This window comes from Pterocles gutturalis, unplaced genomic scaffold (assembly GCF_000699245.1).
Source record: "Pterocles gutturalis isolate BGI_N339 unplaced genomic scaffold, ASM69924v1 scaffold51334, whole genome shotgun sequence".
NCBI lineage: Eukaryota > Metazoa > Chordata > Aves > Pterocliformes > Pteroclidae > Pterocles > Pterocles gutturalis.
Window position 1 is genome coordinate 5,043 of NW_010137682.1, and position 15,324 is coordinate 20,366.

At 42.7% G+C, this 15,324-nt stretch overlaps 1 protein-coding gene across 1 annotated transcript; it reads right to left on the bottom strand.

The window, feature by feature from the left end:
- Positions 1 to 13,637, bottom strand: ABAT (4-aminobutyrate aminotransferase; the record flags this gene model as incomplete). The annotated part of the gene is made up of 11 exons (XM_010082671.1): positions 1 to 419; positions 1,728 to 1,839; positions 2,975 to 3,121; positions 3,455 to 3,622; positions 4,850 to 4,987; positions 6,523 to 6,671; positions 7,380 to 7,443; positions 8,518 to 8,580; positions 8,949 to 9,041; positions 9,534 to 9,614; positions 13,588 to 13,637. Coding segments are annotated over 11 exons (1,187 nt in total), but the record flags the coding sequence as incomplete, so codon positions are not given.
- Between the last annotated feature and the right edge of the window lie 1,687 nt (positions 13,638 to 15,324).

The following is a 15,324-nucleotide window of genomic DNA, read 5'->3' on the forward strand; positions in this document are numbered from 1 at the left end:
CAATCAGTCAGGGTCATGAATGTAGAGAGGACTCTGCAATTAATATGACCCAAGCCAGAAGATGGAGGGCCATAGCTTCCACAAATGCACAGTGTGGGACAGCTGCACGTACCTGCTGGTGACCAGTACCAATGCTCTGCCTGGCGCGCGTGTGCATGGAGCAGCTTGCCTGGGGCAGGATTACAGACAGGACACAAACCTCAGTTTATGACTTTACACTTAGCTTGTAAGTAGAGGAGACATGAATTAATGCAAACTAATTTCATGATCAGCTGTTCAGTGCGAGGGAACTGCCTTTTACTTGAAGTTTGCTAAGATGTCACTGAAAATGTTCAGAAAGAGGTGCGCGTGATGATCCTTGAAGATCAGTGTTGGGCGAAAACGAATCGATCTGTCGCCACAGCCTCCCAGCACAACACCTAAAACGAGAACAGAATAGGCCCTCTAGTCATTTCCATCTTTGCCAAATACTGAGAAGATGCAGGTCTCTGAGCGAGGCTCACCTCACTGTGGAGGGCCAGCAGAAGCTCCCCAAATTACTGCTAGCCACATAAGGACTCAGGGGTGCAAAGGGGCCTCAAGCTTCACAGCGACGTAGAGCACCACTGTGGGTGCCTGTAGCTGTTCGGTAAAATGCCAGGAATGTTGGGACTAATCCCAGCATCAGTGGCAAGACTCCATCCAGTGGCAGAGCTCAAACAGCACCTGAGACTTCAAAGCTGCAACACTCCACTGGTTAAGTACCTCCATGCCAGAACAAGACGCAGGAGGTTTCTTTGCAATTTTGTTTTTCAACTACTTCGTTTTTAATTACAACAACTTAAAATTTCTCAGTGCTGGTAAACTTCTTCTTGCAGTACTTTAAATACATGGTATTTTTTTTAACCGCAAAATCAATTAATTCTTTGAAATGTTTGTGGGCAATGAAAATTCATACCATTGAGCTGAGCTTACCCTGCCTCTAAGCATAGCCTTGGTTTGCCATGAAACAGACCACTTGCTTTCTCTCCCTGCTGGCTTAGTTTCCAAGAACAGGAAGTTATCAATGTCTTTTACACTCCTAATGTTTTGGTTTCACAATAGTTTAGATGCATCATGCCTGCTTCTTTCAAGAGAGATGAGGAACAGCAAAAACTTGACAGCAGCAAACCCAGGGCCCACACCCAGTTAAATTCAAGAGAATGTTAGGCTTCAGATCATGAGGTTCTCCTCCTGATAGCTGGGCTTGCCTACAGCTAGTTAAGAGTTCTGTAGGAAAAGAGGGATGTAGTTGTAGGTCTGTGCCCATTTTAGGCAACTCATTTTATTTCATTATTAGGTATTCCATAAAATTCATAGTTCTTCTCTCCGTATTTTCCTGAGTGACAGTTATATTAACTTCTAATTTTCCTGATCTGTTTCTAGAAATCAGCCATGCCTAGGTGCACCTAGGGTCACTGCAGAGGAATATGAAAGTGATGTCACAAAAACTCATGCCCTACATAGATATCTTCCAGTAACATTAGACCTATAGAGAAGGGTAAATTTACACACCATACAACGGACTGGTCTGATGTCTCTGAAAGTACAAGTATTTCCAGAAAAGTCTGTATATAGCTTTGTTCATGAGTTCACTGCTATCCTCTGATATTGTAGTGCATGTACACCATATGAAAAAGGAAAATTTAAACATTACATATGCAGCTGTTTGTCATTTGAAGCTAATCCACACACACAAACTTTCTTACCTTTGTTTCTGGCTATTGTAATTAACTTGTTTCTAGTTGTATCATTTGGAGTGTCAAACGAACAGAATGTTCCTCTTCCTCTCACTCTGCTGATGAGATGGGGGTAACGAGCCTGCAAAGAGAGGCGAGGAGGTACGCATGGCAGCTGCTGCAACAGAGGGCACCTGGTGGCAAGCTCTGCTCTGCCGGGCACTCTGCCACCTGGAAACCCTGCTGCCTCCTCCGTTGTGCTGGAGCAGAGCCATTGCACAGGCTGGATTTCTGACATAATCCTGTGTCCTGCTCTCCCCTTTCTGACAAAGGTCTGCACAGCCACAGACTGAAGAGCGCACCAGCAGGCAGGTTCTCCACTCACCGAACAGATAAACATCCAAGCAGGAAGCGAGAATGAATACACACCCCTGAGCTGGGTCAAGCAAAATCCTACTGGGAGCCTCCTGAAGCGAGTGTAAAGCACCTTCCATCTGAAATGCACTCCAAAAAACCTGAGCACAAATAATCTGGAATGGGGCTAGAAACCAGCTCATTCTTACACTGCGCTAAGACAGTAGTACTATCTGCTTCACTTACAATCATCTTTTATAAAAGTAACCTTTTTGGCTAGTACTAGTATTCTGGCTCTCCAAAGCGTGAAGATTATAATTTTTTGTGTTCTCCTGCCTGCTATGCCTTGAAGTTGTGGAGAGCAGAGACTGTATTTGTGTTTATCCCATGCAAAATGCCTTTTGGGAGGTGAGCATCTGCAAGCCCACCCTTCAATGCCCATGCTATTTCATTCTTGTGTGGGGCTCCGTAGTTGAAGCTGTGATTGAATTTCCCTTAGTCAAGGGAGGGAAAGCTCCAATTTTCTTTTTTCAACAATCCAATGGAATTGTAATAAAATATGAAGGCACTTTCCTTTAAAAATAACTTCTGGGACAATGAAATGCTAGCTGCTTGTGCTAACAGAGACTTCTAGCAAAATAATGTAACTAGCTTCATACCTTCAGATATTTTGGGGGTCACCCTTTATTTTGTATTAAGCTATAGAAAACCATCATTCTTAAGTCAATAAAAGAAAGTTTACTTCAGTTCCAAATGGGACACGGTTATTCAGGCTTGCTCTGAAGCACCTAAACCAGCAAGTTATGATTATGGTCTACTACCCAGCTGGAGCTCCTCAGTCCCAGTGTTTAAACTGGATGAGGTCAGATCCTACCTGATCAGCAAATTTCTGCTTCTTATCTATAATCCTTACAGATGCTTACCTGTAAATCCAGCAGCCCAGTCAACAGTGCTTTCCCAGCATGGGTTGCATTGTTCAGTAGGTCTTCTCTTTTAATAACCTTAATGACTTCAGCAAGCATAAGGTTCTTGGATGGATCTCCAAGCCAGGTATTAAAAATCCGATAAGGCTTGGGAAAGGGTGGAAAGAGAGTTGTGGAACATGTTAACAGGCAAATCACAACAATAAAGAAAAGCAAACCATCAAACTGGTAATGCAAACATCTGGTGTGTGAAAAAGCACGCCCTAATCTCACCAACCCCCTTTGTTTTTGTTGTAAGAGCAAAATACAGCTGCCCTGCTGAGCAGAAACAAAGGGCAACTACTTTATGCTACAAATTTAGTGCATTCTGTCTCGAGGCTCTGACATGTCACTTAAACATGGCTATAGATGACACAGAATTCAGCATCATCTATGGGTCACCAGCTAGCACGGAGTTCAAGTGTCACTGAAAAATCTTACAGCATTTGGCCTGAACTCCTCTTTGTGGAAAAATCCTCCTGTCATCATCTTCTTACTGAATGTTACCACATCAGCTGGGTCATCCAGACCCCAATGTTCATGCGCCCAGAATTTTCCTGTGCAGCCACCTCCTGTCTGCACCTCATCCACCAAGAAAGCACAGCCATGCTGCAGAGACAGACAGAAAGAGCAGGGAATGTCAGCCTGCGTTTCCAAAACAAAAATATACTCACTATGCATTAGATTGCATAAATAAAAATTGAGCTGTTTTTTTTTTAGAAAGGCTCTAGAACCATTTTTTTTAACCTAAATTCACAAAGTACATGTTTTTATATAGTCTTGAACATTATAGAGGATACCTGAAAACATCTGGGAGGAGTCTGGGTGGCATTTTCAAAGCCCCTGAGGGAAGCAGAACGTCATTTCTAGTTTTGTTTGTTTTAAATAAGAAGTCTCTGCCTCCACTCTGAGTCAGGCATTTGTGGCACAAAGGCAATACCAGCAGTGTGATCTGTTCAGCCTAGGGGCCTGAAATGAACCTGGAAGAGCTGCTTTTTCAGATGAGTATTTTATCTGGCAACATGGGTTTTTTTGTGTGAAGGACTATTTTGTTGAATCTTTGGCACAGGGAGGTGAAGCTGTATCATGATATTGTATTTAAAAACAATTGGTAAGTATGTTTACCAGCATCTCATTTTAGACAAGGCAAACCTTTTCATTTCACCTTATTTACTAGATCACCCTTGCACAAGCAGCTGTTAACAATGGGAAAACTGCTTTTTTCTCATGGCAGACCAGAATTTTCTGAATGTCACCTATGCTCTTCTCTGTAAGCACAGGTTTTGAGGGTGAGAAAAGCATGGAGTAGGTCTTATTGACGGTCATCACTTCTAAACAGGTAACTTCAAATTCCAAGTATCAAGACATCTGTCCTTTTCATTGTTTTATTGGAACATCAGCACTACAGATGGACTCAATTTGTGTTTCAGCTTTTTTTTGCAATTAAAAACAAGTATGTCAACAAAAAAATTACCCTTTTCCCAACCTGACTCTTCTGAAATTGTTTGAACCCCCTCAACAAATTGTCATTATCATTTAAAGAACACTACTGTGAAATCCAGAGTTAATGAATCAGAGTAATTTCTCTCTCACTTAGACATTAGAAGAAAATTTATTGGACTAAAGAAACGACTAGATGTGCATCAAAAGGAAGAGCAAATACTGTGCTGACAAGGGGTTGTTGTATGTGAATACGTGTACATAACTACCCCAGCTGCTACAGAGGAGGCCTGTGAAGCTTTCAGAGTGCCTGGGGCAGGGGGGAGGCCTCTGGGGACACCAACAAGTATTTGCATGTTTAACTACCACTAAGCAAACAGTGAAAAATTGTATTACCTTTCTGGCAATATCTCGTAGCTTTCTGAAGAAGTCATCGGAAGCATGATTGTCCCCACCCTCTGACTGTATTGGTTCTACAATGATTCCAGCCACAATCTTCTTCTTTTTCCTGTACTTTACAATCAGGTCTTCCACCTGTAAATCAAACAGTTATGGTACATTCTCCTTTCAGGACATTCACACATTTCCTCCCAGAAATATTAAATCTCAGCAACAGAACTTCAACGTTTCATAGACATTCCTGGCTATAAAGGTGTCAGGAAGCACAAGGAATTAACAAGTAGTTCCTCCAGCATTTAACACTGCCCTCTTGTTCCTGAATAATGCTTGAGTTTAAATCAGATCCTAAAGACATTGTAACTAGTTGCACATTTATCTACAATGGCATGCAAGCTCTAGCAAATTTCAGCTGGAAGTATGGTGGAAGCCACTGTATATTGCTATGTCACTGCTGTCATTTCACCTAAGCAATAAAGAAGAAAACAGGTTTTGTGTCAAAAAATTTAACTTAGCTAATGTATTAAAGAAGGTATCTGATAAATTTGCTTTTTCTAGTCACCCGCTTCAGATACTTTAAAATTAATCAGATGAAATAGTGGAGAAATCCTGTTACTGATAAGAGGCTCACAGAGAAGTTTTAATTAATCTTGTAGTGCCAGTTGCTGCCATTAGAAGTGTTGTCTGTACTGGAAATACCCCTTACAGCTTTCAGGACCACAGCCCCTGTAGGCTGTATAAAGCAATGGTTTCCAAAGGGTACCAGTAAGCCAAATCACAGACTTTCAAAGCAAGCCTTCATCTTTTCATTTTGCTTTTTTAAGTAAGGGCTTCAGGTCTGTGGATTGAGTTTTTGCATCACAATTCCCCCACCCCATGCTATTGTGGAGCAAACACAGGGAAGCCATTTGCTATGCTTTCTGTTTTCTCTGAGTGGAAGGTTTGAATAAGAAGTCACTTTGATCCAGCTCTGCACAGCCCGCTGGAGTGCTACTGTGCTCCACTGCCCTCCCCTCCTCTGCAGGGGGTTCTGATGCTCCCGATTGCGCACTACTGCTCTTCCAGTCACAGGGCACACTGTGCCTCGCTCGCCGCCGCTGGCTCTCAAGAGTGAGCCCTGGCAAGTGACAGACCCTGCATCCCAGTGAGCCCAACAGGGAACGCCATGATTCTGCACCTGGAGACGTTTTCCTCCCCGAAGCTCTGTTCTGCTCACTGTTCCTTTCTCCTGGGCGAGGGAAGGCTCAGAGCCCCTACCTGCTCACTCCCTGCAGCCATAGGCAGAGTCAGAGCTTTATGCCAGAAGGCTGCCAGAGAAAAGCTGGAAAACCTGAAATACTGTTACAGGTTCTCTTTGCAGAGGATTGTACGCCCTGTGCTCTCTCTTAGTCCATGTTCCTTTGCAAGATCTGGCAGACAAGTTCACTGTGATATAATGAACTTCTCCTGCACATGAAATATCACTTTGGTATGATTCTGTGTAGACCTCTAATTCACAGTGAGCTCTTCTGAAAGGTAGGGACGAACTTCTGACCATAATCAACAGTGCATGCTGTTTTAATCACATGCTGTTCCAATCCCTGAAAACATTTTTTTAGTGAAAAGCAGCTAATCCTAACACTATTTATTATTTCAGAACAAAAACAACAGAAAGCTGCCAGTGAATTTTTTACCTCCTCTAAACAACGGGCTTCTTCCTGTTGATTCTCTTTCACAAAGTCTTCCAGAGGATACTTTAGCCTTGGAAATGGAGCAATAGGCCAGTCCAGCGACGGAATGTCCAATTTGTGAATTGCTTTAGAGTGAGTTGTAGCTAAGCAACCTAAACCCAGAAAAGCAAAAATTAAAATAATGCCTGTCTAGGAACAATACAGGAAAAAAGCTACCGAGAGGTGAAAAAATGCCTGACACCAGGTCTGTAGAATTCTCTTAATTGCTCTGTTTTTACTCTATTTTCCGAAATACTGGGTAATTGGATTTAGTCAAGTTTAAGTGGACTGCTCTAGCTTTTAAGCATCAGTTTACCCATGCACTGTTCCAGAACAGGAGAACCTCTATCAATCTGAACAGGTTGCTCAGATGAGGTGGGTTTCACCTGTCCAAAGACGACTGCTCGCAAAACTGGGAATGAGAGCACTCTTGGGTAATGTGTTTAGAACAGGGACTGAACAGATATAAAATGGTAAAAATGAGTGACATCTTGTTTGTGTATTGAGGTGATTTTACTCCAGGAGTTAGATTTGTACTACCATAGACAGGAAACCTTGGATTCAGAGTGAAAATAAGGGACCTCCTGAAAATAAATTTTCAAAAAATATAAAAGTAATTCCCACTGTCACTCAAATACTCTGTTTCAGTACTGGTGGGCCTTCCAAGGCAAACCTTCAATAAACCTACAGCTTCTTCACTGGTACTGTTTGTCTAAGGAAAAAATCTACTTTTCAGAAACCACAGCAAGCTGACAGGTTACTGCAGCAGCTCTGAGAGAAGGCAAAGGAAGGGGAGGTGTTGCCGGCAGCGCTTTGCTTACCCAGGGTTCTTCCGTGGAAGCCGCCCATGAAGGAGAGCATCGCGTAGTCGGGGCAGCCGGGGGGCTGCAAGCAGAGCAGACGGGCAGTCAGTGCCTGATGCAGCGCCTGACGCAGCCCAGACACAAACCCAGGGCCAGAGCACAGCGGGATGGCAGGAGCCAAGCTGCTGCCTCTCACAGCATGCCGATCGGTTTCTTCTTCAACCATCAGGCACCACAATTGTTATATTTACCCATTTAAACAAATACATTTGTCATACCCTAAAAACTGCCTGACCTCCTAAAAGACATCATTAATACTAATGAACACTTGGCAGTTAACACTGTATCATAGTGTCACTTCACAGACGAGCTCACACAAAGGCTGAACGTTCAGTACAATCAGCCCCTTTTTGTACAAACTAGGAGCACATGTGTATGGGGTGGCTGTGCCCAGGTGTGGCATCGGGGGCTGCGGGGGCTCTGCGAGGAGAGGCCGGGGCTGCCCTGTGCCGGATGCCTTGTGTGTTCCTGATCACTCAGTGTACCAAGAACGAGAAGGAACCATGACAAAAGACATGCGAACTGTATAGGATCTGGAATTTAATAAGAGGACTGGACTGACCCCCCCCACCCCCTCTAAAAATACAAATTCTCTTTATGCCTCTCTCTTATCCTGCAAGTGAGGGGATTGTCACCGGCTACACACTCTGTTTACACCTTTAGTCTTGTACCCCACACTCAGCTACAGGGCCAAGGCTCCAGTATTTGTAACTGGATTCTGGAGGATCTCCCCCAAAAAGGGGGATGGAGTTGCCCTCTCAAATCTCTCCCCTACCCCAGCTGTAAAGAGAACCCAGACAATTAGCTCACAGAGGAATCCTAATGTTCAGATAGCTAAACTTCGACAAAAAGTGCTAATTAGTTTTACAAGTCTTTGGTCATCTTATAAAATTCCTGCTCCTTCAGGTCCTGATGTGCCTCTTATTTGTATTGGCACAGCCATCTGTCTGACCATGATGTAAGCAACATCACAGAACTTAATAAAAGACAAACAAACCAAAACAAAAACCTATAAGAACCCTCCTCATTTTTAAAGCCAAGTGAGTTCCCTAATCCCATGTGTACATCTGTAGGCGTGGTAAAGCACAAATGTTACCTGGTTAATCATGCAAGATTCCAGTTCCTCTTTTGTGACATTATTATGGCCCCTCTCCTTGTTCTGTAAAAAAACAACCCCGACAGATAGTTTTCCTTTAGTTGTAACCAGTGCATTTACAGCTGAACCACAAAATAGTTACACTGGCATTCCAAACTAGAGCCAATGCAGACACTGACACTGGCTCTTAAATACTGACTGCAGTCTGCATTTTCTTCATTTCCTTTTCTTTATAAAGTTCTGTCAATATAAAGTGAAAGCTTAGATGAAGACTTTTAGATAAAGATCATACTAAGTTGAATATAAATAACATAATGAAGAGGACAACCTCCAAGCCTTACTTTGTGTTACAGTAACAGTTCTGATGATGAATAAATACTCATCTTTACATCTAAACCTACAAAAAACCCTCGACTTAATATTTTACTCACTCTGTACCACAAAAATATTGCTTTAAAGGCATTTTCATTAGAGCAGGATCCGCAAGACATGGTGATCACCTGTGGCAGGCCCTTAGGAGCCACCTGTCAATGAAGAGAGATAATTACTCCAAAATATTAAGCACAAATATAGTGCAAAGTGATGATAATAGTGATCAGTCCTTAACATCACGAGCTTCAGTATAAGGGGAGAGCAACCACGCCTAGGATGAGGAAAGCCAATTTGAACTGCAGCTGAGAGGGCTCAACTCAGTTTCTGGACCTTCAAATTTAAATCAAGACAAACAGAAGCCACTTATTCCACTATCTCTTATGAAAGCACGGTGAACAGAAGTTAGTAAAAATGTGTTTTCTCATCAGTTCTTGAATCCAGAATGAAAGAGGCAGTATCTGTGCAGAGCAGACACGTCAGCTGTCAAGTCGGGGAAAAGGTTTGATCGCATTACTTGCAGAGGGAAGGCAGGTGGACAAACAGCTCATCTGTAATGTTCCTTATTAAAGTCCATACCATCCCTCGATATGCCTGTGTCCCTAAACACAGAACATGGGAAGCCATCAATGCTATCTCAAACTTACTGATAATAGAGATTCCTTCAGTCTTTCTGCAAAGTTCTCTGGAGGTAAAATCCCTAGGGCAGGTCTGTTGATAAAAGTGCTCTACAGAGACAAAGGAGGAGAAATTGTTAGGTTTTACTATCACAGGAAAAATATCATGTTGATATCAAAGCAGTTACATTTTATTCTAATTACAAATCCCAGGCAGAAATTTGCAGTCATGGCACAAGTCTTGCAATATGTTTCCCTGTCTAATCCTTAATATTTTATTGTGGCAGGGTAAGATGCAGGAATAGAAAAGGTGCATGCTAACCAATACTGACAATATAAATATTGCCATTTTAGTTGCTCAATCTCAATTTTCCTTATACACAGGAAATATACTTTAAAATCTTAATTACTTGCCTTCAGTTTGAGTAGCCAAATCTAAATTCAGTTAGGATAGCAGCACTTTCTTCCTCACTGAGCTTCAAGACAGACCATTTCAGAGCTGTGATTATAAACATCCTCCAGGTACTATTACAGTGGGATTTAGGGGAACATGACAAAGGTTAACTTTAAAGAGAGGGGCTACATCTGAGAAGGATAACACACACGCAAGGGTCAGCAACACAACACTACAATAAAATAGATTCCTGACAAAAAACTTGTGCACACAGGCATGCTGCCTGCCTTCGGGGCTCCTCTGGCATGTACAGCAGCAGGCAGTGCAGTGCGGAGAACGGCGAGGAGCTTCCCTGCATGTTATTGCCTCGCTACTCAGCAACATGCATTTAATCAAGCTCAATAACATCAACTATGACATATCCAGACATGTTGGTGAAAGTCCTTTTCAACCATGTTTTCATAAAGCTTGCTGATTTGCAGGTAGCTATTTCCTGTTCTAGGGCCTTCAGTTTGCACAGTCAGTGCCTTGGCCTGAATTACAGGTGCATTCTCTATTGTGCATTACAACAGCAGGTTTCTCGCTTCCCAGTTTTCTCCTTTCCGTTTCCTGATGGAGGTCTGGCCCAACCAGGAGCCACTCATGCTGAAATAGTCTCCATGGATGCAACGTGCTCTCTCCTAACAGTGGATTTCCACAGCCTACCAGCAAGCATCGCCCCTGAACTCCTGTTGCTTCCCAGAAGTCTTTCCTCCAACCGTTGCCTTTCCCTGGGTGTCAGCAGAACTGAATCCGTGTTGCTGCACGAGCCTACAGAACACAGCCTTCCCGTCTACCTGGAGGTTACCGGGAGAATGGAGCCGGGCTCCAGGCTCTTCATCAGGAAGATGAGAAGCAACAGGCATAAATCAAAACACGAGGTGCAGTGATTTGGATGTCAGGAAAAGCTTTTTCACCAAGAGAACAGTGAGGCAGTGGAACAGGTTGCCCAAAGAGGTCGTGCAGTCTCACTCCTTGGAGGTTTTCAAGACCCCACATAAAGCCCTGAGCAACCTGGTCCGATCTCATGGTAACTTTCTTTGAGCAAGAGGTTGGGCAAGGGGCCACCTGAGGTCCCTTCCAACCTGAACTGTCCCATTGCTCCTATGGAATGGCCACATCAGGATTCACATCTTTGAGGAAGTTAATTCAGGTGTCAGTGAAAGCAGCTGGTGGGAAAGCTGCGCCTGCTGCCCACACAGGTGTTCCTAAAGAGCCACTCTGCAAACCCCCCTCCGTCTCCCCAGTCCGCTAATGGAGATGGATTTGTCACATTTATGCAATTAATTTAAATTAAGTGTCATGGATTAAAATTGATTCATCATTGCTCTTAATCTTTGTAAGTAATCTTATTTGATTCACGATGTGCTAGTTTTTATTTTAAATTAAATTTGCTCAGAAAAGGACAAGCTCAGTAAGTCTGCCAACTGCAAAGCAGCATTATTTGCCCTTTATTTTGTTTGTTGGTTGTTTTTGTTGTAGTGTTGTAACAAGTCATCCATGAAATTAAAGGCTGAGCTTTGATGACTTAAGTCTTTATGGATCTCCAGAGGGGACAGACTGCCTCCCCCAAAATATTTATATTTTCAGTGCAACTCAGGCTTGCACATTTATCAGCATCCTTCAATCTTTCTCCTCAATACAAGTACTTATTTTTTCAGATGGTATACCACAGCAAGAGCTGAACCTGTACAAACACTTCATCAGAATTCTTAGGGAAAACCAAATATCACACAAGATACAACGGAGTACGAGCTAGGATTTTGTAGCTTGTACAAGTGCATTACTTCTAAAACAATGTTTGTTTTAACAGACTCAACCATAAAAAAAAGCCTAAGCAAGGATGTTACTGACAGGTTAACACAAAGTTTTTGTTTAGTACATATGAGAAATCTTACTTGACTTTTTATCTCGGTTTAGAAGTAAATTTTCATATAAAGTTAGAGGTATGAGACCATAAATTTGTTGCAAATTTGATTATGGGCTGTCACAGTCCATTGACAACATAGGCCATTACGCAGAAAAGTGTATTTTTCTTTTGTTGTTAATGAGATGCTCAGTACTGAGAAAAACAGAACATTGACATCAAGCTGCTATGGTCTCAAATGAACGGATGCATATTCTGTTCTTTATAGCTGCCTATAAAGAGGGTACATGGAACATTACAAACCAACTAAACAAAAAAATCCCTACAAGAAAACACCCATCCCATCATTAACATTGAGCAAGGGCCCTACCTCAGTGGGTATTACTCAAAAAGTACTTTTACAGCAAAGCTGGCACTTTATCTGCAGCCAGACCCCAGCACACTCTCCTATCTGCAGCAAGGTTTGCACAGCTTCACAGCTCTCTGGCCTCGGCACTGCAAAACTTTACAGCAAGACTGACATCCTGGCTGCACTGTGCCCAGGCAAGAGCTTGCCACAAATCCTCAGTGTGCACTCAGGCGCAGACCAACCGGTCTAGTGCCACCCTCTCCACTGAATTAACGCAGGCTGCAGAAAACGGAACAGGGCACTGATGTCTTTGCTGCTCGTATGTAGAAGGGTCCTGGCTGCACCCTGGTATTTTTTTTTTTATTAAACGTGAAGTATTTTAGTTCTAGGGAAGGCAGAATTTCCCATTCTGAAGAAATGAGAACTCCACAAAGCAAATAAGCTCAGGGAACTCAAACGTCTGCACTTCTTTGACATGCTGGCTCAGGATTTACACTCTGCTGGAACGAGCCAGCAGGCTCTTTTGGGAAGGGAAACACAGGTATGAGGGGGGACTGGCCCACACTTGAGCTACATCCTTGCTGGCAGCATGGACATCCGTTACTGGTTTGCAGAAACAGTGGCCCAAGCCACTAAAGACAGCACAACCAGCAAGGATCTGCTGATGTGCCGTCAAGAGCCAGCGAGCTCACTTTATCCATGTACGATATGCATAAGCTATTGTGCCAAAAAAAGTGATAATGTAAAAACCTACATAAAATCATTATGGAATCCAAAACTTATGTCTAAACAGTGAAAAAATAAAGCTCAAAATAGAATGCGACTTAATTTCAACAATTTCCATAATTTATTCCAGGTTATTTCCAATCACTATCAGTACACTGTTAAGGAAAACAGGAAGATACTTTATTTAAGAATCAGTTTTTCGGTTTTGAAATAATCCTGTTGCTCTAGTCTAATGATTTTAATTTTGCAAGGACATGTCAGTGGTTTAGTCAACTAGGAGATGGGAAGCAGCCACTACCCCACCCCACCCACAGCATTCCAGATTTAGGGCACCATTTTCACATTCAAAATACTATATTGTCTCTCAGGGACTTGTGCTTGCTTTCAGGCTCAAAAATCTTCACTCAAGAACATTGCTAAAATGATTAATTGGAAACACTACGCTTGAACTATGATTTAAAACTGTCTGCAAACATATCAAGTGCTCACATCACCCAAATGTTTACTTCTTTTAAAGCTTCACAGAGGTTTTGGTGTCTTCCTAAGCACTACCAAGCTCTTTTCATCTAGTGAGAAATAAAGCAAGCAGATCCTACCATACTTTAAACTGAGTCATTAAGCATTCATTATCAGTTTAACAAAAAATAAGAAAGACCGCCACAAGGAGGGAGAAGACTCTTTCAAGTACTTAATGTTTTAATTCACTTACCAAGTTCTGTGGCTGCTGCAGAAGCTTTATCAGAGAGGGATGGCTGTAACCTAATTAAAAAGAGCAAAGAAAGAAAACAGTTCTTTCTATCTGACTGCAATAAACTAGCGTAAAGAGTAACCTAGCGAATAATCTTATTCTGATGCTTAACTGTTTCTGTGTAACCTGTGTATGTTTTAACTGTTTCTAGTAGAACTTCTTTCAAAGTAGGACAAACCTCTCCTTGTAGGAAATATTACTATCTGGAACTTTGGAACAAATTTGGTGTCAGTCAATAGCAAAACATATTTTAGTGCTGAAAGGTAAAAACTGAACACACACACACACACACACACACACAAAAAAAGAAATTAACACGAATGGATCTTTTGCCTGATGAGGCCTGATGGAAACATCATTGTTTCTACCAAGTACTGCAGGACCGGCACTATTAAAGAGTTGCTTGCTCTGCATTCTAAGTTTCCCACGTGTATTTGGTTTCTCTACAGTACAACGTGCGAACCTCTCTTCCTTAACTAAGAGCAGCAATTACTTTCCGCCAATGCAGCCCACAAGCTGTAGTCTCTGTCAGTCACCATTTAGCTGTGGTACTGAAGTGTCTCCAGTTTCTCTGCCTGAGGCACGCTGCCCACCTTCCTGCTCACCATGACCTTCGACGTGGGTGGCTCTCGCTGAGTACTGACCACCCCACCTGCGTTTCAGAAACAGCTTCTGACACTCTGAACCGCAGAGGGGAGCTCCCCATGCAGCTCTGTCCATTTACAGTAGCTGAGGCTACATTTCTTGTAACAATTTTTGCCCTCCTTGAATGTCAGACTGATTACCCCTAGCACAATAACAGAGGTGTCCCCCCCACCACTGTGCTTTTTAACTGATCAAATTTTTCCTCATTGTAAAATCAACTTAGAAACATATATTCCCCCCATATGCTTTTCTTCTTTGGCAGCTGACCGTAAGAAACAGACAAGTAAAAATCCACATATGTACTGATTTCCCAACGAAAGCTCATTTAGCAGTTGTAGTGTCAGTGCATTATAATGTAACAAAACTGTCCCTCAGCAGATGCAGCCGGGTGGTGCAGGGGAACCTTACTGGCACAGCAGTGCTGCTCTCAGAGATGGTTCTCCATTGCTGGTGTGTGCCATGAGCACACGTTATGGCAGACCCTGCAGGGATAAGCCTGGGGACTCCAGCAGAATTTTGCCAATGGCTTGACAGCGCCCCTTGACATCTGTCACAGTTGGATGGCATTCATCACTGCTGTCCTCTGCAATGCTAGCTACATACTCTCTCTGCACAAGACACTGCCAAACTTGTTTTGAGACGTGCACCTACTGGCCTCCACGTTATCTAGGCTTTTGCTCGCACATACACGTTTATTTCCACACATGAAGGTGCATATGCTGCTCCTGCGTACTGCAGATGTTCATGCATGACCATCAACAATCCCACCGAAAGGAAGAGGCTGTCTGCACAGAGAGCCATATACTTGAAACTCATGGATAAATGAGCACCCAAATCTCTAACCCACCACAACCCATTAGTTATTCTAAGGCATCTGTCTGGAAATTTTTCCTTCTCAGTCATAGATTTACATACCTCAGCTGTGCATCGCCCCAAAAAACCTGTTTGATAAATTGCTGTTTCATATTAGAGAAGGAGATTTGTTGCTTTTCACCTTCTCTCATGACCCTTTTTTTTTCCTTCCCATTTTCCTTACTTTGACAAACTTTTAGT